The sequence below is a fragment of the Argiope bruennichi genome, chromosome X1, assembly GCF_947563725.1.
Source record: "Argiope bruennichi chromosome X1, qqArgBrue1.1, whole genome shotgun sequence".
In the NCBI taxonomy this organism is placed as follows: Eukaryota; Metazoa; Arthropoda; class Arachnida; order Araneae; family Araneidae; genus Argiope; species Argiope bruennichi.
The window spans coordinates 81,593,417-81,620,657 of NC_079162.1; the positions used below are offsets into that span (position 1 = coordinate 81,593,417).

The window sequence follows — 27,241 nt, forward strand, 5'->3', positions numbered from 1 at the left end:
TTCTGGCGGCAAAATCGACACGATGTAATTGAATTTTATTACACTATCGGTCATTGGTTTCGGTACTCCAGGCTCAAAAGTTTTTTCGCACATAGCAAACCACAGATGTCGATTCCTGAAATTGTAGGGATTAATTCTTACTATGCTGACTTCAGCCATCTTGGAGAAAACAAAAACGGCTAATAGGAAAATTTTCACAAAATTATCGTCAATGTCACCATTATTGAGAAATAATAGCGGCTATCAGGAGGTTGTTTACTATCATTTGTATAATTGCCAAATGTCCGTCTTCAAAATTAAAAGCAAAAAGGATTCATTCAGATTTTAAACCACATTTTTATTCGCAGCTGAAGCGTATCGGCATAAAAACGAAATTCCGTTATACTTCTGCTTTCGCCTGGTGGCTGAAGTACTTCATATGCTCAAAAGTAAATACGCGCATGGAGAGGTCGGCTTCATCTTAAGCTCATGAAATACTAAATAGTATATACATTTAATTACTTGATCTCTTCTCTATTCCTCTTAGTAGACGAAGAAGATCTGTTAAACATATGAAATACTGTGCAGTTCCCCAAAATGAGTTTTTTACTATTATAACATTCTCTTCCTGAGATATTAGAAAAGATATTTTGTTCCATGTGACCCATTGGAAATAGATGGATGTGATTATCTATATAGTGCTAAATATATATATATTTTTTCCCTTGTTTGTGTCTGTTAATGACAGGCGAATAGTTGCTTATTTGTGAAGGGGGGGGGGCTTCTTTTTATAAATTCTTTCTTTTCGGGAAGCTTTATGAAAAGGCTTGGAACTGGGATTCCAGTGACAGTAAATAACTGATGAAATTGCTGCAAAACTATAATAGCCTTGCCGTGCTTCATTGAAAATGCCTAATGATAGTCCCTCTCTTTTCTTCTTTTCTTTTTTTTTTAAATTCCTTTCCCATTTCTTCTGTAACCTACAGATATAAGGAGCTACATTGAATTCGTTTCCATTTGCAACTATTCTGTCTCCAATAAGTCAGTGATCCTCCTTATTTCTGCCCTAGTGCCTCTGATGTTACTCTTCTACACTTATGAAATTGAATAAACTCTTGCATGAAACAATGAATGCTACCAAGCTGTGCTAACAAATTAATCTTTTGTTGAAAACCATCGAATCGCTGTTTATATTTTCACAAACTCACTCACTTCTATATGCAAGACTATTTATTCAACATTAAAAATTTGCATTCTTACTTAGTAACATAATTTATTTTTTAATCCATTACCTTTTGTCAACATTGATAATGGACCAAATGGCAAATGTCAAAAACAAACATTCTCCTAATTTTGAATACCTGTGTATTCTGGTTTAATTTTGTGTGTTACATGTAATTTGAAACATAACTTCATTATTTGAACTGCACAAATAGTTATATCAAGTTTCAGGTGTTTTTTATTCAGAGAAATTTTTTAAGTAATTATTATTGTTAAATATTATCAACGAGTTACGAGCGATTGTTATGCCAATTCCTTTTTAAGTTTGCCTAGAATAATGTAGTATTACAATGTCTATATAAGTCAGAATACATAGAAACTATTGATCATTTGAAACTTTTTTTTTTTCTTATCTGATTTACTTCATATAAATGCGTTAATTTTTCTAGCGGTTATTTATAGCTGCTTCTGATTTTTAATGAATTATGTAAATAAGGGAATGATATCATTGTTCTGTTGCTACTAATTTGCTGTTAACTTTTTCTTCTGATAGTATGAAAGAAGTTGGAGGACGACTTGTTGAATGGAACAGTGCTATCACAAGTGCGCCAATGTTAGTATATGCTTATTATTATTTTTTTTATCTTGTATGATTTTTTTAAAATGAGTTTTTATTGCACAAATTTTAATAATTGGCTCAGTAATTTTAATGATTAACAAATGGTTTTAATGATCAATATCATAAATATAGCAAGAGCAAAAATATTAGAAAGATTTAGAATGTATCTATGATTTTTCTTAGTATCATTTTGTAAAAGTCACAGGCTCTGAAATGAAATTTTTGTAATTAAATGTAAAAATGTAATCGTTATTTAAATGCACTCCTTCCTTAGAAATAAGTATTTGCATAAAATAGTATGATGGATGAAATATGCACAATTATGATGGGGGGGGGGGCAAGGAAGCTATCTGATTTAAATTAATTTCTCCTTATAAAACTGTTTTGTATTAATCAAGAGACAAGCTTTAAATAATGTTATGTATGAGAAAATTATTGAAAAAAAATTGTTTCATGTCTTAAAAAATAATAATGTAAGAAAATTTAGCTGTTCTTTTATTGGTAATTATTATTGTCAATAAGTTACTTTTAGTATTATTTAAAAAAAAAAAATATGCATTAGTTTAGTGCATGTTTCATTATTTTTCTTTGTGGCGTTTTAATTCTGTTTGAAATTTTTCCTTACTTTGATGACACTTTTGTTCTATAAATGCATTAAATAAGTTTTCATTATTGATATTTGTTGTAATGTATGTTAAAACATTGTTCAGTATCTTTTTTTAAAGAGAAATTCATTGGAATGGAAATTATATATTTAATGAATAACAGTGCATAAAATTTGTCATGATTTAGTAATGTATTAAATATCATTTAAATGGTTTTTAGTCGATATAATTCTTGACATAAAATTTTCTTACTTTATTATTATGAGAAGAATATGTACTTTTGAAAGTATTTTGAGTGCACTTTAATTGGAATCAATTTTTTTTCCCTTCAAGCTTTCCTGGAATATTTAGCTCCACAGCGTATGTTCTTTGAATACTTTGGAATTGTCGTGTTGTTTTGTCCTGTTTCGTTTGTAAGAGTAGACTGGCTTTCTAAAGAACTTTCTAAATGTCTAAATGTTCCCTAAATGTCTCGTCTGTTTTGTTTTTATCAAACACTTGCTTATTATTTTTAGCTAAGGAAGAAAAGTTAACTTTTTCGGAACATTCACTGAATATTAATGTTTTGCTTTCCTAACACTTAATATTAATGTTTTGTAATGATTTGTTCGTTACATGGAATGTTTTTTACATATAATATGGGAATTTTGGTGACTAAATAGATAAATTTTTGATTTTTGTAGCATTTATAGTAGTAATTACAAAATTAGTTCCCATTCCAACTAGTTTGATTTGCTCAAAATTCTTGATTAGCATAGTATATATCCTTGACTTATCTTAGATAGAATTTCTGTTAGTGCAATTTTAAAATAATATTTTTTATGAATATGGAAGTTGGACTGTGTATAAATAAAACTATAAAACTTTGTGACATTTTTATTCTTTATTCGGCTTTAATTGTTTCATTTTTTTTTTTTTAACATGCCGCCTTTCACATCCAGGTGGTTCACTGGGATTTATACTCATTGCAATTTTTAATTCAATGTTTTATGTAACTTGGTCTCTTTATAGCTCCATCAGCAAAATATTGTTAAGCTTCAAATTTTGATAGTCATATAACTCATACTGTTATAGAAGCCTTAAACTGTTCTATTCATTGTGCTATGCATCTCTCAGATTTTCTGTCAGCTTCCATAAAAATTGAATTTTAATTTAAAGTGGAAATAATTAAATTCCATTTAATACTAAAACATTTTTGCTGTAACAAAATATGTTTTCCTTAAAATCAATACAGAAAATAGAATCGTTCGGCATTGAATTCTTATGTTCATTATAAAATAATTTTCTTTATTTATGCAATATAAGAAATTATTCAATAAAAATTTCTATGATTCATCATAAAATTCTGTTTTTATTTTTACTTTCAAAAGGATTTAAATGGCGTAAATAATATTTTATTTTGTTTTGGTCAATAAAATATATTTCAAAAAATTATGAAGGTGAATTTTAAACAGCCCTTTGGTCCTAAGGAAACATATTCTGCGAAATATTTTTGACGTTCAAACTTTTAAATAAATAGAAATGTTTTTTTAACAATCTGTGATCAAATCTGAACAAATTATAAAGTTTTTATTGTAAAAATTCTAAAACAATCAACATTTTTATAATCTTGGGCATTTCAGCCTTGGGGAAACTGGGTGCTGATTGGCATATCTTCTTTATGGCATTCAATGGAATGGTTTAAAAGCGCGCATTTTTAAAAGATGATGATATTAAAATTTTCACAGCTGACTTAGTTTTAGGTGCAATAAAGTGAACCTTTATTTTTATTTAAAACTATATGCCTTTGGCTACTTACTGGTTCTCTGGAAATAACGGTTATATATAATTTTCTTTAAATCGCTTTGATAACATCACAATTCCGCCATATTATCAAACATTAAAGCCGTTTTATTTTAATTGTCTCTTACGTATGCACTGTTTAGTGCGTACATAGCCTTTCTAATTTAGATCAGTCTCACAACATAATAGTGCTGTTAGAAACGTAAATATCCAGCTCATCTATCTTCTAAATTTCTTGTTAATTTTACTTCATATTTTATACTCTCGTAAACTATACAGATATTAAACAGAATCTTCCTTCCTTAACTTTAAATAATGGAAGAAAATTTCACCATCAGATATTTGATGAAGCAATGAAAATTTTAATAAATTAATAATATAAGTTAATAGTTTTTAATAAATTGCCAAAATTTAGGAAAAATTCTCATGACTATTAAATTGTCATCATTAAATAGGTATTTAAAAAAATTTTGAAGGGTGTAATTTGTAAGGGTGTAAATGTATTTTTGTGCGGTAATATTTTCGGAAAATTATCTCGGGGAAGAAAATTTAATTAAAATTTCAAAAAAAAAAAAAATTCGCTCTGAGGTACATTCCGACCTTTAAGGTATATACGTGCCAAATTTGATAGATGTAGGTCAAACGGTTTGACCTGTCGAGCTTCAATACACACACATTCATCTTTATTATGTATATAGATGCTAGCTTTTACAATTTTTTTTTGAAAGAGCCAGTCTTCTCTTAGAATTCAACCTTGCATGGCAAAAAGTAGATCTAGTATACGTTGTCAAATATAGTTAGTTTGTTTGTTGTTCCTTATTGCTTAAATATTCATTTATAGTGCTTTCAGCTTCTGTGAAATTGATGTTCTAAAATAACCTAATATTAAACTTTTTCGTTGTATTTTGTGAAGAACTGTTTGGTTATTAAAATTTTCCCGAACAAGTGTGTCAGGATAGATATATTTATGTAAAAACAAGAAAGGAAATTTTTAAAAGAATATGATCCATCTACCATTTGCAGTACATTAATAACGTCATTAGCAAAATTTTATAAATTTCACCAGATTTATTATTAGTTTTTTTTTTTTTTTTTTACTTGGTTAATTTAGAAACTGCTATTTATTAAAGGCATTTTAGATTTCTCCATGTTGTTAATTACTGTGAGAACTAAAATAATTTAAACATTTCATTGTATAATGCTATTTTTACAAGTTTTGTATTCATAATTTTGTTCGTGACTTGAAATCTTTTGATGTCTTAATACTATGCATCCCTTGTGATTTCATTAAATTGTTTGATGCTAAATGATAAATATTTCATTTACATTTTTAAAATTGAAGTTTTACTTGTGTAGTTTATGTAACTATACAAGTTTTCTTTAAAATACTTTTGCGGGATTTTTTCTCCATCATTCTAATATTAAAAGCAGAATTTTAAAAACTTTAGTATATCATAGAATAGTGTTACCATCTTTAATTTAGAAATGTTGATGTTTGCTTTGCTTTCTATTCGTCTGACTTTGGCTTTAAACCAGAACTCAATGTTTATTAATCTGTATACACAGTCTTAACAACATTATGGAATAAATAACAAATCTTCCGTAATGACTTTGATGTCATTTGCGAGAAAAGTACTCATATTCGCTTGAAATTGAACTTTTAAAATTTATATTCTTTATTTATCATAGAAAATTGTAATGACGATTTTTTTTTAATTAGCTGTGTTCTGTTTTCATCAAAAAATATATGTGGATTATATTCACATTTGTTTTGTGTATATATTATAAAATTCAAATTTTTTAAAAGAATATATAGTGAAACTTTGGTATTTCCTTTGTAGTAATTAAATTTCTTCCGATCTTAATAATCTTTTTTTTTTTTTTTTTTTTTTTTTTTTTTTCCTTTAGTTACCAGAGAACAAGTCAAACTGTTAAAACAGCAGCTGAAAAAACGACATCTGTTCTCGGTGTATTGGGCGCTAGTGTGAGCAAAAAGTTAGGTGAAGTGAAGTAAGTCCCTTTTTAATTGGAAGTTTTTCTTTTAAAATATGGATTTGGAAATGGCGCTTTTGTGTCATATATTGTAATTGCATAGTTATTTATAGCTATAAAAATGTCCGTCATTAAAATAAGTTATTATAATGAGCTTTAAACTAGTCAGAATAGCCTTTTGTTCCGAAAATTCGTATTGATTGTATTAGCTATTGCCTCTCATATGATTTATTTTAATTAATAATAAATTATCATATTTCGATACTGATGTCTGTTTCCTTTAATGATGTGAGATATACAATACTGATTTAAAATATGTATCTTTAAAAGCGTAGCTTATTATTTGTTGAGTTATTTTTAGCTAATTATTTCTGTATTTATAGGAACTCCTCAACTTTTCGTTCATTCGAAGAAAGAATGGGATCTGCCTATACAAATGTCCGTGTAAGTTTATATTTTATAGAAAATAAGCTATATTTATGTATAATGTAATAAATTATAAATTTGTGTATAACATACAAAACTTCTAAAGTTATAATTCTTGTTACAGTCTCGCATGGGTACACCTCGAAGTACTAGTTTGTACAATTTTGATGATGCTGTGCGTGCACCTGACAGAAGAGGTGTGGCTTCCTCTGCTAGCACTCCAACAATTCCAGAAAGAGGACCCATCCCTTAAATTCAGTCTTTTTTCTCTTTGTACATAATCTTAGAACTATTTGTAGCTTTCTATTTATGAATTTTAAGTCTTATTTGTATATTTTGTGTGTTATTTATGATTATTTTATTGAACTATTAATCTGTATGGCCAAAACTAAATCTGCATATGCTTCTTTAGTAAAGAGTGGAAAGAAAACCTCTCAGTTTTTTTTTATTTGCATTTGAACTTACATGAAAGATATGAATAAATCACCTTGGATATTTGCTTTAAAAATATTTCACTTATATTCCATAAATTCTAATCAGAACTGCATTTTATGCTCCTTCCAATGTATTCTACCATCTTCACTCTGAAATAACTGCTTATTGATTGCAGTACTCGGAAATTATTGCAGTTTTAAAAAAATATTTCGGATTTTTTTTTTTTTCTTAAAATATTTAAGATTTTTTTTTTTTTAACTTACTGTGTTCTGTTTAATTTTTTATTCATGGGAAAATTGTAGCATGTCGATTACCTTTCATTTTTGTTTTCTTTTCGATTTTTTTTAAAAATCGTGATACAGATCTTAAAAATGAAATATTTAACTTTGATTACTTTTATTAAAAAGCGAATAATATATATATCTAGGTGAATGGGGACATTATTGAAAATAAATATAGCTTTAGTAATTAAAAGTACTGATTTTTATCAACAATGAAATTTTATTAAAAATCGCTACATTAAAAATATTATCGTATAATTTATTATTTATATTATCGATTCCTTTTGCTCTGTATCTTACTGTCATTTACAAGAATTTAGTTCAATGCGGTTGAACATTAAAAAAAATCATGAAAAAATAAATACTCATGTAGGAAAAATTTTATGCCTTTTTTTCTAGAAAAATTCCTAAGTATAATGAATATATAAAAAAGCGAAAATTGCTTTAAGATTATATCTATTCTCGTGATTTTATTTCGAGAGAAAATACAGTAACTTTTCGTAAGCGGCTGGTAAAAGATATTTTATCTGTTAAAAGCATTGCAAACGCATTTAACATATCCTGATTCATAGTGCTTCTCTAAAAAGATTGTATCCCTTTTAAAGGTATAAAGCAGCATTTTTTCTACATTTTATTCTGATTAGATTACACGATATCCGCTTCCACATACTTTGGAAACGCATGGAAAATTTATAGAATTTAATAAAGGCTAACACTTTTCTGTCCTTTTTGGTTGTTCGCAGCTTCACCCTTTTTTAAAGCTATTTTTTTATTGTACAGGTACAGTTCTAACGCCATTTATGACTTTTCGCTATGGATATTGCGTTCTAATAAGTGTTTTTTGAAATTTTGTCATTATGAAAACTGACCTATTTTTCACAATATTCTTGAGCGTTTTAAAATATCTCTCAATAACTTTAAAATATCTCTATCCAAAATTTTATCCCTTTACTTTGAACAGTATGATAGCAGCGAACACTTATATTATCAATTATTTTTTTATCAGTGTTTGTAAATATAAAATTATGTGTATCTCAGAGGAAACTTATTTCGCTAGTATGAATATTCGTAGCTTAGCCCTTATATGATGCTAAAATCTTCTCATTAAGATTGAGGCACAAATGTTCGAAAAGTTAAATTCTTGTTCATTTACCATTACATATTATTTGTGTCCTTTAGGTATGTAGTCATGTGAATAGAAATGATATAGAATATTATTAAAAATTAAATAAATGGATATGAAGCATTAACCATTTGAACCGCAAATTTATTTAAACTCTAATTAGGTGACTCTAATTAGTTTATTTCCATCCATATAAGAACATAAGAACCATATAAGAATTCCATCCATATAAGAACGAAAAGGATATCGGAAATACTTGTGTTCAAGTGATTTTTTTATTTTTAAATTAATTGCTACATCGACTTAATTATGAATTTAAAGATTTGTTACTCAATTTACAAGCTTGACATATCGTTACGGTACGCGGAGTTGAAAACAAGTTTGTAGAAATGTTCCTTTGGAATGAAAGGGACCTTTACCAGGATAGATTTTCGAAAAAGAATTAATGTGGTGATATTTTTTACGCAATATAGTAGGATTCAGTCCATTCTGAAAATTAGAAAAACTCATCTAAATTTGCCAAAATTTTTGGGAAAAAACTTATGAAAGAAATCAAATACATATATATAATGACAAGTGTATAAATATGTCATTTAAGATGAAGAAAGAGCCATTTAATAAACAAAAGAGTCGATCTTTAAAACCATATTTCGGTATTTACAAAAATATTTGATTGAATCCTAGAATTGATGAATTCATTTTTATATTGTTGGCGTTGATATTTTTTAAAAAGAAAAGCAGTCTTTCCACTAAGTGTAAGAAGTGTCTTATAGTCTTCGGGGGATTTTTAAAAATAATAATTATGAGTTTGGTTTATTGGTATTAGCCATTTGTAGGAATAAATTTTTTTAGAGCAGAATTTATGCTATTGCCCATGTTATCATATGAACTTGGTAAGGTAATTTTAATTGGATTTAAGAAGAATGAAAATCTCGGCCAAGTTCTTAGACGAGCCCATCCCGCTCAGTGATGGAATTTTCATCTCCCCATGATTTTCTGACGATAAAAATAGAAAATTCAAAACAAGCGGATTAATGCGTGAACTTAACGAACAGCTTTTGTATAGCTGCTATTGCTGAGAAGTTTAGAGCTCTAATATTTTAGCCATTAACTTCAATTTCTTTTTTAATTTACCCTTATCGTGGCAAGATTGCTTTTTTGAAGAAAAGCAAATATATATATAGTATTTAGGTAGCTTCTTTACGCTATAAAAAAACATCAAAAAATAAATAAAAAAATCGTGATATGAAAATTTTGGAAAAGCAAGATGTATACTATTCTATGCATTGCTACACATACAGTGAAGTCGTATGTAAAAAAAGTTGTATGTATGGTATACTATACAAAATGAACATAAGGGTTAAACGTGTATTGCGTTCTCTCATCATATTCTCATCAAGCCTCTTCCAAAATTAGAGGAAAAACTCTCAAAGGTTTAAAAAATGCAGCTTCACGATTCAAGTATTAGACCAATTCTGTAGAAGGAACTAAATTCGGCAAATTGATCATGGCAATAATCCGCAATCCTGGAACAAAGAAATGCTGGGCTCTTGAGGATTTCTTTCTTCTTAAGGACGTGTTTTATCTTATAAATGGGAAGATGAAAACTTGTCGATGGCAACTGATTCTCTCGAATAGAAAGTTCTAAAAGTGGAGGGCATTTTAGACCCATAACACAAGTAAAAGCCGAAGGCGATTTTATTGGAATCGACTTCGCGCCGACGTTGGAAACTGTTGTAAGTTAATGCCATATTTGCAGAGACCGAAAAGGACCCAAAACGAGAACTAAAGTTCGCTTACAACGTTATAATAGGGCTGCACCATTTGAGAGAATGGCTTTGTATATTTTAGGCCTTTTCCCTGTAACTTCAAAGGACAATCGGTATATCTTAGTGTTGATGGAAAATGTTACCAAGTACCTTGAAGGAATTTCCAGATCAGGAAGCATTCATAGCTGTAGAACTCATTTTAAGCTGGATTGCGCATTTTGTTTTGTCAAAGATTCTGCTCAAGATACAAATTATAATTAGGTATTCTTTTCTAAATTTTTAGGAATCCTGAAAACTTGAATGATAGCCTTTCATCCTGAACCCTAGGGCACGATTGAGAGATTTAATCGAATAATTTAAAACCACTATCTTTATTAGGATGATTAAGATAGGCATTTCGTCTCTTTTTTTTCCTTAGACAATCGGTGCGTAGTCCATGAAGTGACAATGGATCCCATCATGGATGCTTTTGGATTGAACGCCGCAGCTGACCTGCGATATCCTCTTTAGAACATCGTGTAAGACCGATTCCTCGCCGTACGAATAAGCTTGGAGTACGTTTGTAAAACTTGTATGCGTTTGTCAGAAAGAGAATTAAGTTGTCCATTGAACGAATGAAGATTCGTTACGACTCCAGAGGAACTGACCACCATTTTAAGGAGAGTGATCGAATCTAATTGTATAATCCGAGGCGATGGAGTGATCTCGACCCGAAATCCAAACAGTATCGAGACTCGCCTCATATTCTGTTGTCAAGAAATTAATCGATATTGTCTACAGAGACTGCCCACGCCAATACAGTCATGTTTATTAATCGGTTAAATCCACATCGGGATACTGTTCATAGCTCTGTGTGTCGGGAAGGGCATTCTGTAAAGAGGGTGGTGTCATAAATCCCTAATGCCGTTTCTTCGTCATCTGTGTTTTGTGGTAGGTAATGGAGATTTACCTCCTATCGTTCCGACAAAAATGAAGGCTACAGAAAATGCAAGAATCGTGGATCTAAATTTTTTTAGGAATCGAGATTTGATGATTCTTAGGGAGCCTGTAGGAAATCTATAAATATCCGAAACGTTTTTTGAAGAAAAAAGTTTTTGAGAATTCCTTTTTATTCTTTTGAAAAATATGCATTTTTTGATTTTCGTCTGTATCGGATATTTTAAAAGCGTTCTGCATGGTTCATAAGAATTGCACCTTTAAAAAAGAAGATTAAATATGTCTTCTGTAACTCCGAGAAGTCCATATTTTTTTATGTATATTAACGTTAGAAAAAATAAACATAAAAAAATTATAAAGTTTTCTGTCTTTTCCCCTCAGTAAAATGTGCACCTTTCTCGTATAAATTCTTAAGAACTTATTTCTGAAGTAGTGACAGTACATTACTATAAAGCAAATACGGGAATTTTTTGTTTGTACACTGGAAACAGCAACCATGCTCTCTCTTTTACACACCTGTGCAAGAGGGGGTTCAAATCATTGCCATTTAGAAATCTCTCGACGGCCATGTTCAAATAGTTTGACCTCATAAATTTATGGGCGAGACAAATGTAGCTTCAAAATCACCCTATCCCTTCTGCTCCGATTGGTTAAATTCTCAAACTGTTACCAAGAGTTCAAGATAATGGTTAGAATAAAGTCATTTCTTTCAATCGAAATAGTTATAAGAAGTTGAATTAAAAATACTACAATTTGTACAGATAAATTAAAACTATTTTGAATGAGGTGAGCAAGACTCTTTAACTTTAATTTTGTAGTATTAATTATTAATTTATAAAACCAAGGTTTTTTAAAATATATCTAAACAAGCAATACAAATATAAATTCTTAGTGGTATTCGTATTAAAATAAAGAGCATTCGTTCTATTTCAATGTTTTGAACATAATAATAACTAAGCTAAGTATATATATGTATATTTAAAGGAGTTTCAGTAATGTGCGCCTGGTAAAAAACTACTTGCTAACTACTATGCTAGAAAAAACGCTAAAAGGCCTAATGATATTAGGAATTTACAAATATATATATATTAATTATATATATATCAAAAATCTTAACTTGCATAAGATTATCAAAATATTTGATGTATTATATTTTAACAATAAGATACAGTTACATTAAAATTATTCGATGAAAGTGATAAATATTGTAATGGTTATGCATGTATGTATATACGTGTGAGTTAAATAATAATAATTATTTTCTGCTATTTCACCAATTACTTTATTTTATTATGAGATTTTAATAATAATGTGCAAATTTATTTACAATATCAGAGCGATATATTTTATTTGTAATGATATTTATGCTCTAAATTCCACATTTCCTTTTATTGCTCTTCTTTCCGACAGATATTTCTTACTGTCTAGATTTCAAAATTATTTAAAGGCATATTTACAATAATTATTTTATAAATAGTCCAAATAATCACTTACTAATTATTACTTATTACAATTGGCACATATAATTACTACATACGCTAATTACTTTTATGTGAAATTGATTATTACGTGATATCTGGTAGCTAAATTTGAAAAAATGTTACTTGAGCTCGCCCATCGGCAAATTGCTGCCTCCGCCTCTTTCCTTATAGTTGAGCATAAGAGAAACATTTTACTCATTGACACTTTTTCGCTATATTTGTGTGTGTGGGAGGGGATATATAAAAATTTAATTTTTTTAACATTTTATTATTATTCTCTACAGAAGCCTAAGTATTTGGGAACATAATTTGATGAAATTTTATAATTGAAAGTATTTGTCTAATTACAATAGCTATAAATAAAGACTAAATTTATATGGGAAGCAATAATGGAAAAATTTCAGCTTTTATTGAAACGAAAACTTATTTCATAAACAAAAAATGCATAAAAAGAACAATAATAAAGGTAAATGCTTCCTTCGTGACATTTTCTATCTCGTTACTTCTACCGTTTTTCTTATTTGAAGTAAATATTATTTGCAAAGTTTAATTTCAAAACTGATTTAAGATGAATGACAGTAATTGTAGATTTAACAGGAGGCCTACTTTCCTTTCATAAGTGAAATTAATTTCTAGCTTCAGCAAGCATTTTCAAACATGAAAATAATTTCATATGCCAAGCATATGTAATTTCATATGTCATAATTTTTGCCAATTCAAGAACTGACTGGCAAATATGCGTAAAATTCAGGAATCCTAATTTCAATGAATTTTTCTTCAAATAAGAAAAACTGCGTCCTCTGTATCGACTTACTGGTTATATATCGATAGAGAAAATCGAAGGGGTCAAAAAACACTTTTTCTGAAGATTTAAGATCTTTAAACCTTAATTCAAATTCATTTATGAGAAAGTGAAAAAATACACCTATGAAATTTGTATTAAAAATTTTGTTACATTGTTTATAGTATCAGATGTAGTATACAAGTTAGACACCATTCTTTTAAAGTCTTTATCACCTAAATATAAATTGGAAATTTCGGTAAGCCACTCTCTACCGGATTGCTTAAGCTCATAGAGCGCTCTTTCTAACCTACAAACGTAATCTGGTTTTTCTCTGCTCTTATAGCCTGGAGGTTGTTTCATGTACGCCGTTTCGTCTAATTTTGCATAATGATATGCGCAATTTACATCTACTTACCAGTGTAACTAGTTTAATAGATTTACAAAAATGGCATAAAACAATCTTACTAGAGATATATTTATGACAGGAGAGAATGTCTTTTCCTAATTTTCTCCTTTACGTTGCGAAAAACCTTGGGCGACTAAACGTGTCTTGTAACGGATGGCCTTACCTTCATTTTTTTTTTTTTTTTTTTTTTTCAGATTAGATGGATTCGAAAAATTTGCATCCAGCAGATGCTGCCGAAATAAATGAAAAAAAAATATTTGATTTATTCCTAATAGTTTTTACTAAAATTGTTTATAAAGCTCATTACTACAAGATTTTGGTTAACAAACAAATAATTTCTCTGTTAAGAATAGGATTATGTAAAGAAATATCTAAATTTTTGTCTTTCACTAAGTTATTTTGTCCGAATATTAATCTCTAGACCAAAATTTTTAGACTATCAAAAAAGGAAGAATTTCATGTTAATAGATATAAAATACAAGATGTATTTAACAATCCCAACAAAATGGGTTTTGTTAGAATATTATATTCAATTGAATTAATGAAGATTACAGATTTCAAGTTTAATATTTAGATTTTATTAAAAGTGTTTTACAATTTTTGCCCGAAAACATATACAAAACATTTTTAGCACTGCTAAATAACTACAGAATAATACAATTTGTTTTTACTTTAGCTACATTTCTCATTTTTAGACTTTATCAAAAAAGCAAGAATTTCATATTTATAGATATAAAATACAAGATGTATTTAACAATCCCAACAAAATGGGTGTTGTTAAAATATTATATTCAATCGAATTAATGAAGATTACAGATTTCAAGTTTAATATTTAGATTTTATTAAAAGTGTTTTACAATTTTTGCCCGAAAACATATACAAAACATTTTTAGCACTGCTAAATAACTACAGAATAATACAATTTATTTGTTTTTACTTTAGCTACATTTCTCATTTTTAGACTTTATCAAAAAAGCAAGAATTTCATATTTATAGATATAAAATACAAGATGTATTTAACAATCCCAACAAAATGGGTGTTGTTAAAATATTATATTCAATCGAATTAATGAAGATTACAGATTTCAAGTTTAATATTTACATTTTATTAAAAGTGCTTTACAATTTTTGCACGAAAACATATACAAAACATTTTTAGCACTGCTAAATAACTGTACAGAATAATACAATTTGTTTTTACTTTAGCTTCATTTCTCATTTTTAGACTTTATCAAAAAAAGAAGAATTTCATGTTAATATATAGAAAATACAAGATGTATTTAACAATCCCAACAAAATGGGTGTTGTTAGAATATTATATTCAATCGAATTAATGAAGATTACAGATTTCAAGTTTAATATTTACATTTTATTAAAAGTGTTTTACAATTTTTGCACGAAAACATATACAAAACATTTTTAGCACTGCTAAATAACTGTACAGAATAATACAATTTGTTTTTACTTTAGCTTCATTTCTCATTGTACGATTTTTTTTAAAACTCTGCTGAATAAATATTCTAAGAAATATTTATTCCCACGAGTTTCATCAATTTATTAAGATTACCCGAGTCACCTGCCTTTAAAACAAACTCATTTTCATCAATTATAGGTTTTAAAAACGGCTTAAAAAATCTAAAACATATATATTCTATTGCCGGTGCAGCTTTCTCGTTCGTGGTGCGAAGTACAGTTTTAAATATCTCACAATTTTGTTCATCACAACTTTCTTCAGACACTTCATGGTCGTCTTCGATTTCGTTAATCAGTCTTTCCTTAGATATGGAGACAATAGCAGATGAAGAATTATTCTTTTCATCTGCAGTGTCATGAAAGGATTCCAAAGTTGGTGTTGAGTTTGCAGAACAAGTTTCTAGTGCTTTGGAATTAGATTTATCCAGGATTTCTTTTACACGCTTAGGGAAACTATCTATACTTGGAGAATCCCCATGTGTGGTGATTTTTGCAATCAATGAATCTCCACTCTCTCCTGGGGTGTCATCAGCTGATCCCAAGCCAGAACTCAAATGAGCCTGGGTTTCGTATCTTTCAGAAGTTGAACAGGCTAATGGCTCTTCTGAGCCTGTTTTTATTTTTGTTACAGATACTTCACTCGTTTTTCCACGTGAAATAATATTTTGATTCTCAGCAAGCTGAATGGATTCTTCCAAAATTGCATTGTTATCTTCTTTAATATGACTATATTTTGAGTGCCTAGGTCTGCGTTCTGCCAGACGAAAAAAACAGCAGGTGCAAATTGCACTGCTAATTGCAAGAAATCTGTTTTGAATGTAAATGTTAGATCTATTTTTTTCAGAGTTTGCGGAAATGTAGTTTTCGATATAAGACACAAAAATTGTCTTTTGCTTATCCCCTCTAAGCTCATCAAAAGTTATTTGCACTTCACTTATATTTTCTATATGTAACACATGCAACAAGGTAGTTAAAATTTCGAATTGATTTAGATCTACCGTCTCAGTATTACTGATTTCGGTTTCAATTATAGGTATATAGGTGGATTTACTATTTTCTTTTAAATTAATTGCTTCAAAGACAGTAGATACCTTCTCTTTTATCGATCTAGCTACTTCCACTTTTTTCTGAGCCAAAGTTGCAAAGGAGAGTTTAAAGACCTTTTGCGAATTGAATTTGGAACTTTCATCAGCTGGAGCCTTTCGTTTTCTCAGCGTCTTATCTTTGTCTTTTGATATGACAAATGCTTCCGACGCTATATGTTTTTCAGCTTTCGTCGCTGCATGTGTTATCCTTCGCCAATCATCTTGCAGCGAAATATCTTCTCTGTTTAAAGCTTTTTTTATAATCCATTCAACTAATCCTTTATTAACAATATTTTCATTCTTTAAAATTAGGTTCTTTTCCAGATTTCGTTCCGAGAGTTCATTTAAAATATGACTCCTCTTGCTTCCGTTTAATTCATTTAAATAATTTTTAAATACTGTAAGATAAAATCCATATCCATTGGGGATATCAGATTTTGAGGGGTCTTTGTCGTTTGTGAGTTCCGAGTTTTGTTTTGGGAAACTCATTACGAAAGCTCCGTTTGCTCTCTTTTCCAAAAATCCATTTTCAAACTCACTTGTAGGCACTTTGCCGTTTTGCTGTGATAGTTCTATTGTTGCACGTGCTAAGTTACTCGCCTGTCTTTGGTTGGGTGTCTGCTTTCTTATTGAATCAGGATTTTGTCGAGGACGACTTTTGGATATTTGTGTTTTAGACGCATTCACTATTTTTTCCCGTCTCGTAGCTCTCATATTCTTTCCTCGTTTCGAAGTATTTTTATTTGCCCACATTTTTATATCATCTTCCGTCATTCTTCTTATAAGGACGGAACATTGTTTTTTAAGTAGTATTTTCTCTGCTTCTTCTTTTATCCGACTCCCTCTTAGCTTTATTCTATTTTTAACCATTGATAATTCAGCTTCCGTCATTCTTCTTATAAGGACGGAACATTGTTTTTTAAGTAATATTTTCTCTGCTCCAATCAATGAATTTCTACTCTCTTCTGGAGTGCCATGCAAAGGCTCTATGACAGAGCTTAAAGGGGTATGGGCCGCAAAACAAGTTTTGGCTTCAGTTACAGATAATTCTGGTGTGTAATGACGTGGCTCAGCATTATTCGGGAGAACTGGTGTGGAATTCAAAGTACATGTGGTGATCTTCGTGGACGAAGAATTGTTTCCTTCTGCATTGCAATGATTAGATTCCGTATCAGAAGTTGAACAGGGAAATGGCTTTTCACTGCCTGTTTTAACAGATAATTCTGGTCTGTAATGACGTGGCTCAGCATTATTCGGGAGAATTGGTGTGGAATTCAAAGTGCATGTGGTGATCTTCGTGGACGAAGAATTGTTTCCTTCTGCATTGCAATGATTAGATTCCGTATCAGAAGTTGAACGGGGAAATGGCTTTCCACAGCCTGTTTTACTCTTACTTACAGGTACTTCACTCGTTTTTCCAGATGAAATAATATTTTGATTCTCAACATGTTGAATGGATTCTTCCACAATTACATTGTTATTAATTTTCCCATCACTACGTTTTGAGTGCATAGGACAGGGAATATCAGATTTTGAGGGATCTTTGTCATTTGTGAGTTCCGTGGTGTTTTTTGGGAAACGCATTAAGAGAACCCCATTTGCTTTCTTCTCCAAAAATCCATTTTGAAACTGACTTGCAGGCACTCTGCCGTTTTGCTGTGATAGTTCCATTGTTGCGTGTGCCTGTCCTTGGTTCGGTATCTGCTTTCTTATTGAATCTGAATTGTGTTGAGAACGTCTTTTGGATATTTGTGTTTTGGACGCATTCACTTGAGTTTTCTGCTTTGTAGTTCTGATATTCTTTCGTCGTTTCGAAGTTATTTTATTTGCACACATTTTTATATCATCTTCCGTCATTCTTCTTATAAGGACGAAACATTGTTTTTTAAGTAATATTTTCTCTGCTCCAATCGACGAATTTCTACTCTCTTCTGCAGTGCCATGCAAAGGCTCTATGACAGAGCTTAAAGGCGTACGGGCCGCAAAACAAGTTTTGGCTTCAGTTACAGATAATTCTGGTGTGTAATGACGTGGCTCAGCATTATTCGGGAGAATCGGTGTGGAATTCAAAGTACATGTGGTGATCTTCGTGGACGAAGAATTGTTTCCTTCTGCATTGCAATGATTAGATTCCGTATCAGAAGTTGAACAGGGAAATGGCTTTTCACTGCCTGTTTTAACAGATAATTCTGGTGTGTAATGACGTGGCTCAGCATTATTCGGGAGAACTGGTGTGGAATTCAAAGTACATGTGGTGATCTTCGTGGACGAAGAATTGTTTCCTTCTGCATTGCAATGATTAGATTCCGTATCAGAAGTTGAACGGGGAAATGGCTTTCCGGAGCCTGTTTTAATCTTTCTTACAGGTACTTCACTCGTTTTTCCAAATGAAATAATATTTTGATTCTCAACAAGTTGAGTGGATCCTTTCAAAATTGCATTGTTATTAATTTTCCCATCACTACGTTTTGAGTGCATAGGACAGGGAATATGAGATTTTGTGGGATCTTTGCCATTTGTGAGTTCCGTGGTGTTTTTTGGGAAACGCATTAAGAAAGACCCGTTTGCTTTCTTCTCCAAAATTCCATTTTGAAACTGACTTGCAGGCACTCTGCCGTTTTGCTGTGATAGTTCCATTGTTGCGTGTGCCTGTCCTTGGTTCGGTATCTGCTTTCTTATTGAATCTGAATTGTGTCGAGAACGTCTTTTGGATATTTGTGTTTTGGACGCATTCACTAGAGTTTTCTGTTTCGTAGTTATGTGTTTCTTTCGTCGTGTCGAAATTATGATATTCTTTCCTCGTTTCGAAATTATGATATTCTTTGGTTGTTTGAAAGGTATGATATTCTTTCGTCGTTTCGAAGTTATTTTATCCGCACAAATTTCTATATCATCTTCCGGTATTCTTCTCATAAGGACGAAACAATTTTTTTTAAGTAATATTTTCTCTGCTCTAATCGATGAATTTCTACTCTCTTCTGCAGTGCCATGCAAAGGCTCTATGACAGAGCTTAAAGGGGTATGGCCCGCACAATAAGCTTTGACTTCAGCTACAGACAATTTTGGTGTGTAATGACGTGGATGAGCAGTATTCGGGAGAATCGGTGTGGAATTCAAAGTACATGTGGTGATCTTCGTGGACGAAGAATTGTTTCCTTCTGCATTGCAATGATTAGATTCCGTATCAGAAGTTGAACGGGGAAATGGCTTTGTGGGATCTTTGTCATTTGTGAGTTCCGTGGTGTCTTTTGGGAAACGCATTAAGAAAGCTCCGTTTGCTTTCTTCTCCAAAATTCCATTTTGAAACTGACTTGCAGGCACTCTGCCGTTTTGCTGTGATAGTTCCATTGTTGCGTGTGCCTGTCCTTGGTTCGGTATCTGCTTTCTTATTGAATCTGAATTGTGTCGAGAACGTCTTTTGGATATTTGTGTTTTGGACGCATTCACTAGAGTTTTCTGTTTCGTAGTTATGTGTTTCTTTCGTCGTTTCGAAATTATGATATTCTTTCCTCGTTTCGAAATTATGATATTCTTTGGTCGGTTGAACTTTATGATACTCTTAATTAGTTCAATTGTTGCGTGTGCCTGTCCTTGGTTCGGTATCTGCTTTCTTATTGAATCTGAATTGTGTCGAGAACGTCTTTGGGATATTTGTGTTTTGGACGCATTCACTTGAGTTTTCTGCTTCGTAGTTCTGATATTCTTTCGTCGTTTCGAAGTTATTTTATTTGCACACATTTTTATATCATCTTCCGTCATTCTTCTTATAAGGACGAAACATTGTTTTTTAAGTAATATTTTCTCTGCTCCAATCGATGAATTTCTACACTCTTCTGCAGTGCCATGCAAAGGCTCTATGACAGAGCTTAAAGGGGTATGGGCCGCAAAACAAGTTTTGGCTTCAGTTACAGACAATTCTGGTGTGTAATGACGTGGATGAGCAGTATTCGGGAGAATCGGTGTGGAATTCAAAGTACATGTGGTGATCTTCGTGGACGAAGAATTGTTTCCTTCTGCATTGCAATGATTAGATTCCGTATCAGAAGTTGAACGGGGAAATGGCTTTCCGGAGCCTGTTTTAATCTTTCTTACAGGTACTTCACTCGTTTTTCCAAATGAAATAATATTTTGATTCTCAACAAGTTGAGTGGATCCTTTCAAAATTGAATTGTTTTTAATTTTCCCATCACTACGTTTTGAGTGCATAGGACAGGGAATATCAGATTCTGAGGGATCTTTGTCATTTGTGAGTTCCGTGGTGTTTTTTGGGAAACGCATTAAGAGAACCCCATTTGCTTTCTTCTCCAAAAATCCATTTTCAAACTGACTTGCAGGCACTTTGCCGTTTTGCTGTGATAGTTCCATTGTTGCGTGCGCCTGTCTTTGGTTCGGTATCTGCTTTCTCATTGAATCTGAATTGTGTCGAGAACGTCTTTTGGATATTTGTGTTTTGGACGCATTCACTAGAATTTTCTGCTTCGTAGTTCTGATATTCTTTCGTCGTTTCGAAGTTATTTTATTTGCACACATTTTTATATCATCTTCCGTCATTCTTCTTATAAGGACGAAACATTGTTTTTTAAGTAATATTTTCTCTGCTCCAATCGATGAATTTCTACTCTCTTCTGCAGTGCCATGCAAAGGCTCTATGACAGAGCTTAAAGGGGTATGGGCCGCAAAACAAGTTTTGGCTTCAGTTACAGATAATTCTGGTGTGTAATGACGTGGCTCAGCATTATTCGGGAGAATCGGTGTGGAATTCAAAGTACATGTGGTGATCTTCGTGGACGAAGAATTGCTTCCTTCTGCATTGCAATGATTAGATTCCGTATCAGAAGTTGAACAGGGAAATGGCTTTTCACTGCCTGTTTTAACAGATAATTCTGGTGTGTAATGACGTGGCTCAGCATTATTCGGGAGAACTGGCGTGGAATTCAAAGTACATGTGGTGATCTTCGTGGACGAAGAATTGTTTCCTTCTGCATTGCAATGATTAGATTCCGTATCAGAAGTTGAACGGGGAAATGGCTTTCCGGAGACTGTTTTAATCTTTCTTACAGGTACTTCACTCGTTTTTCCAGATGAAATAATATTTTGATTCTCAACATGTTGAATGGATTCTTCCACAATTACATTGTTATTAATTTTCCCATCACTGCGTTTTGAGTGCAGAGGACAGGGAATATGAGATTTTGTGGGAGCTTTGTCATTTATGAGTTCCGTGGTGTTTTTTGGGAAACGCATTAAGAAAGCCCCGTTTGCTTTCTTCTCCAAAATTCCATTTTGAAACTGACTTGCAGGCACTCTGCCGTTTTGCTGTGATAGTTCCATTGTTGCGTGTGCCTGTCCTTGGTTCGGTATCTGCTTTCTTATTGAATCTGAATTGTGTCGAGAACGTCTTTTGGATATTTGTGTTTTGGACGCATTCACTAGAGTTTTCTGCTTCGTAGTTCTGATATTCTTTCGTCGTTTCGAAGTTATTTTATTTGCACACATTTTTATATCATCTTCCGTCATTCTTCTTATAAGGACGAAACATTGTTTTTTAAGTAATATTTTCTCTGCTCCAATCGATGAATTTCTACTCTCTTCTGCAGTGCCATGCAAAGGCTCTATGACAGAGCTTAAAGGGGTATGGCCCGCACAATAAGCTTTGACTTCAGCTACAGATAATTTTGGTGTGTAATGACGTGGCTCAGCATTATTCGGGAGAACTGGTGTGGAATTCAAAGTACATGTGGTGATCTTCGTGGACGAAGAATTGTTTCCTTCTGCATTGCAATGATTAGATTCCGTATCAGAAGTTGAACGGGGAAATGGCTTTCCAGAGCCTGTTTTAATCTTTCTTACAGGTACTTCACTCGTTTTTCCAGATGAAATAATATTTTGATTCTCAACAAGTTGAGTGGATCCTTCCAAATTTGCATTGTTATTAATTTTCCCATCACTACGTTTTGAGTGCATAGGACAGGGAATATGAGATTTTGTGGGATCTTTGTCATTTGTGAGTTCCGTGGTGTTTTTTGGGAAACGCATTAAGAGAGCTCCGTTTGCTCTCTTTTCCAAAAATCCATTTTCCAACTGACTTGCAGGCACTCTGCCGTTTTGCTGTGATAGTTCCATTGTTGCGTGCGCCTGTCTTTGGTTCGGTATCTGCTTTCTTATTGAATCTGAATTGTGTCGTGAACGGCTTTTGGATATTTGTGTTTTGGACGCATTCACTAGAGTTTTCTGTTTCGTAGTTATGATATTCTTTCGTCGTTTCGAAGTTATTTTATTTGCACACATTTTTATATCATCTTCAGGTACTCTTCTTCTAAGGACGAAACATTGTTTTTTAAGTAGTATATTTTCTGCTTCTTCTTTTATCAGATTCCCTGTTAACATCATTTTATTTTCCACCTTTGGTAACTCGATTTTCTCCATCCTTACTATAAAGATATGGAGGTCTTTTTTAAGTAGTATTCCTATTTTAAAATTTTTCTTTACTTTTTTTGGTTTTCGTAATTTGTTTCATAATTTTTGGGTGTTGCGCACTGACAGAAAAAGTAGATTGCTGACAGTCGAATTTTCTGGTACGAAATTCAAGACACCTGAAAATGTAATTTATAAAAAAGAATTAATATAGATAAAACATAAATCTTTAAAAAACGTATTTAATTAAACTTTCATAGAATTATCTTTTTTTTAAAAAAAAAAAGGAGAAAATAATACATATTAAGTCAAAAGTTTTATTTTTCTTATAAAAATGATCAATAATAAACAACATATATAAACTGTCCATACATAATATAAAATTCCCGAAAAATCGACCCTATTATATAAAATTAATTTCAGCAAAAACCATTTTCAAATATTTAATCATAAAATGTTTTTGATTTAATAACGTAACACTTCAAAAAATTCACTCAAAAAACGTAACTCACGCATAAGTACAAAATATGGCTAAAATTTTGTAGTATTTATATCGGAGTATACGAAAATTCTTTACCAATAACCACAAAACAAATTAGTTCATATACTATGCGTGCATCAACTTATCGCAATTATACAGTGTTAAACAAGAATGAAGACGCAAACACTTTTTAATCTCTCTCTGTGTGTATCTTGAACTTATGTTATTAAATTTCTATTATTACGAAAATCACACTTTAGTTGTATTTTTATTATTAATAGAGATTTTTTGGTGAAAACAATGTTTTTCAAAATGCTGTTTGCAAGGTTGCCACTCAAATCTGGAAAAAAAATTGCCTGTGTTTTCCCTGTACGTATATTCAGGAAAATGCTCGAATAGCACTCATGAACTAGTTATAAAGCAACATGATTTAAGGAGTGGAAAAAGCAAGGAAAGGAAGCAACAGTTTAACATTATTCAAAATAAAGCATATTAAAAGAAAGTTTATATTTATATACAAAAAGAATTCCTTTTTATTTAATATTTAGAATTTAGCAAGACCAAATTTATATATTAAGGGGAGAGGATATACTACCTATCATGCTCTTTAATTGTAACTCACACAAAATTAAGGACTCAGGTGAAATGGAACACAAAACATTTTGTTATTATGATACAAATCATTTAATGATTACTTAACAAAAAAACATTGCGAATCAAAATTTTTTTATTAATTCATTTTTGCCAATTCATGTATTTGGTCATCAGTTTCTGCAACTTCTGCAGATATTTCAGCTATCAGTTTCATAGAGCTAATCCTTAATAAATAAGGTACAACATTTTTGCCTAACGTACATTTTTTATTAACTTTCAGTGAATATATGTGAAAATATTTCCGATATATCATTTTCCAGGGTTTTTCTGTCGATTTTAAAATTACGTGAGTTTTCCTTCTTTTCAAGGTTCTCCCGATGGCGTGACAACCCTTTGTTTGGAACACTGCTTGGCAACGCTAAATTTAGGGCTCTGAAGTTGAACGGCAATAATAAAAAAATAGGGGATATCATGTAATTTCTGTAGGATTACTTTTATTAGAGCAACTTCATTTTCACATTTCCTATATCCTATTTCAAATTCTGTTTAATTACTTAACTGCTGTATTAGTGCGTCTAATAAGAGTTTTTAAACTGAGAATTTAAAATTATAGACATTCCAATTCAATGTGAAAATTATACAGAATCCACAAACATCTCAAGTATTCTATGAATGACTAGTTGAATAAGTAAGACTTCTGATTCCTGAAACTGAAATTAATTAGATAGAAAAGAAAACAAAACATTTAAGGGATTCAACGACAGAGCAATAGGATTTTCTTTTGATAAGCCAATGCATACACATTAAGTTTCAAATGATAGGTACACTTAACAAATAACATTTTTCTATTTCCAGCAATATTTAAGAAAAAAATTTCATACGTTAAACAGGGGAAAAGGGGGGGGGGAGATGAAATCTAAATCTCTACTTTTCTTGTTTAAGTGCAGTATCTTCCCCTCAGCTTGAAGATCAGCAACGAAATAACTTTCCTTTGGGGAAAGCAAGAGTTAAAAAATAAATAATAATTAAACTTACATTGCGACGTATTTAATTTATGAATAGGATTATCTTTGACTTTTCAATTGAAAGGACTGAAAGATATCAAAAACTTTTAGTACAAATTTTAAAAAATCGTAGAAAAATGAAAATTTCAACTCCACATCATTTTTTCCTCTTTAGAGTTGTGTCTCTAACTTGCCTAAGATTTTCACCTTCCCAGCACACATCATTCGCTAGTTCAAATCCAATCAAAATTATTATAGTTATTGGACTAAGAAAATAACTTGGGTAAAGCCACGACCTTCGTAATACAAGGCCTCACAACTCCCAAAGCTTTCAGTAGGTGACGTCATGAGGTTGGATGAGTTCTGTAGAAAAAGATTGTCGTTATCGTAGTAAAGAATGGGAAATGTGTTATTGGCTTTTTTGGTAGTTTTCTGATCTTTTTGCATATTAATTTTAATTTATCGTAATGAAGATGCCTAGTGCGTGCTGTGTTCTCAATTGTAAAAGTAATTACACAAAAAATAGCTCCAATGTTTCTGTATTTTCGTTTCAAAACGATAAAAACACTAGAAGAGCATGGATCTCTGCAACAAAGCGGGACGATTTCGTACCAACTAAATATAGTAAGGTAAGTTTTATTTTTTTGTACAATTTTTAGTTAATTAATTCTTTTGAAATACGAAACATTTAAATTATGTATAACTTCTGTCATTTTTGTTTGCTCCACATTTAGTTGCTTATGCTTCCAATTACTTTGGTATTGTTTGCTTGAGCTAAATAAAAAACTTCTTTGTTTTATTGTTACTTCTCATAGTCTTTTGTTTATTTGTTCCTAATATTTAAAATGTTTTGTTTCTGTATCTTTTTAATTATACTTTATACATATTTTTTAAAATCTGATTTAGGCCTAATATTTGTTGCTAACATTTAGGTCTGTGCTAAACATTTTCAAGAAAATAAGTTTTTAACAGTTAGAGAAGCGTTTAATACCAGTACAAGAGAACTTATTCAAGTACCACTAGAGTGTAAAAGGCAATTTTTTTAGAAATTTTTAATAATTATCATCAAAATCTTACAAAGTACTTAAGTGGTTTATTGTTATGCTCTTATAAAAAAAAGTTTTAAATCATCTAATGAATAATAAAACTTAATTTTTAATTATATATATCATGACTATAGATTGTAGCAGATTAAACTTATATTTTATCCTAAAATATTATGAAAAAAAGTTAGATATAATTGTAAAAACCATATGAATTGCATGCTCATAGGTTTAGAAAATGTAGTTTTTATTTGTTTATCTATAAATCATCAGATTATATATAAAACAATTAATATTTATTATTATTTTTAAATATCATTAGTTATGCACAAACTTTAATTATAAATGAATGCAATTTTTACAAAATATCTGAAACTTTTTTTAAAGTAATGAAAAGTTACTGTTTTTAAATCCATTTTTCATACCGTGTAAAATCAATTGATTAATTCATGTAGAATATTGTATTACTTGAATGGTAGTATAAATAATTACTATAGATATTCCAACATAATTTTATTTTGGGTGAATGAATGTTTCTGTTGATTTTAAATTTAATTTTTTAATTCTCATTATGATTTATTTAATACTGTCCAACATACATTAACTTTTAGTTTATATATTAAGAAAATATCTATTCTGTTTTTGATTTTAAGTTTTAATAAATTACTAATTTTTTTTTATCTTAAGAATTCCACTTTTTTCTAGGCTTGTACCTGATGCTGTACCTTCAATTTTCCCTAATTTACCCTCACACTTTTCCTCAGAATCAAAAGCAAGAAGAGAAACTCCAATGGATAGGTCAACACATAAAAAAATGGGAAAACTTAAAAGCAGCTTTAAATAGCAGTCTCCAGGTCATAGTAAAAAGAGAGATAGAAAAAATCAACACTTTTTCTGATTTAATTTTAAAATTTAAAAACTTTAAATCAAATTCATGGAGTATAATTCAAAAATCAAACAAAATGATTTTTATTTGTCTAGGCACTTCTCAAGCTCCTAAGGTAATTCATTCTTTATTCATTTCTTCCAAATTAGAAGTAATTTGTAAGTTTGTATTTTAACTTTATTTAATATTATAATTATTTTCATTACTCTGTGTGAAATTTATAATAAAGTTGGAAAACAAAATGTATTTTGTTATTGTCTCTCTGTAAATAAAATGTAAAGATTCAAATGGTGTGTGATTTTTTTTATTTGTGTTTTCTTTTACTGTTTCTACAGATTGAATTGAAACTAATTATAAATACATTGAAACGTAAAATCAGATATATAATAAAAGCTAGTTTATTAAATTGTATGAATTACTAA

General features: G+C 30.6%; 2 protein-coding genes across 9 annotated transcripts in view; one reads left to right on the plus strand and one right to left on the minus strand.

Moving 5' to 3' along the window:
• LOC129958498 (tumor protein D54-like) overlaps positions 1-7,056 on the plus strand; it is a 41,448-nt gene extending 34,392 nt beyond the window's left edge. For 3 of the 4 annotated variants that reach the window (XM_056071017.1, XM_056071018.1, XM_056071015.1), the window contains 5 exons: positions 1,754-1,813; positions 2,758-2,784; positions 6,115-6,216; positions 6,582-6,642; positions 6,749-7,056. In XM_056071017.1, coding sequence (XP_055926992.1) covers positions 1,754-1,813; positions 2,758-2,784; positions 6,115-6,216; positions 6,582-6,642; positions 6,749-6,877 — 379 coding nt within the window. In that variant the 3' untranslated portion in view covers positions 6,878-7,056. The remainder of the gene's footprint in view (positions 1-1,753; positions 1,814-2,757; positions 2,785-6,114; positions 6,217-6,581; positions 6,643-6,748) is intronic. The other variant, XM_056071016.1, reaches the window with a different exon arrangement.
• A 7,990-nt stretch (positions 7,057-15,046) lies between these two features.
• LOC129959502 (uncharacterized) overlaps positions 15,047-27,241 on the minus strand; it is a 47,659-nt gene continuing 35,464 nt past the window's right edge. For all 5 annotated transcript variants that reach the window (XM_056072363.1, XM_056072360.1, XM_056072362.1 and 2 more), the window contains exon 5: positions 15,047-22,990. In XM_056072363.1, the coding sequence (XP_055928338.1) occupies positions 15,360-22,823 (7,464 nt within the window). In that variant the 5' untranslated portion in view covers positions 22,824-22,990 and the 3' untranslated portion in view covers positions 15,047-15,359. The remainder of the gene's footprint in view (positions 22,991-27,241) is intronic.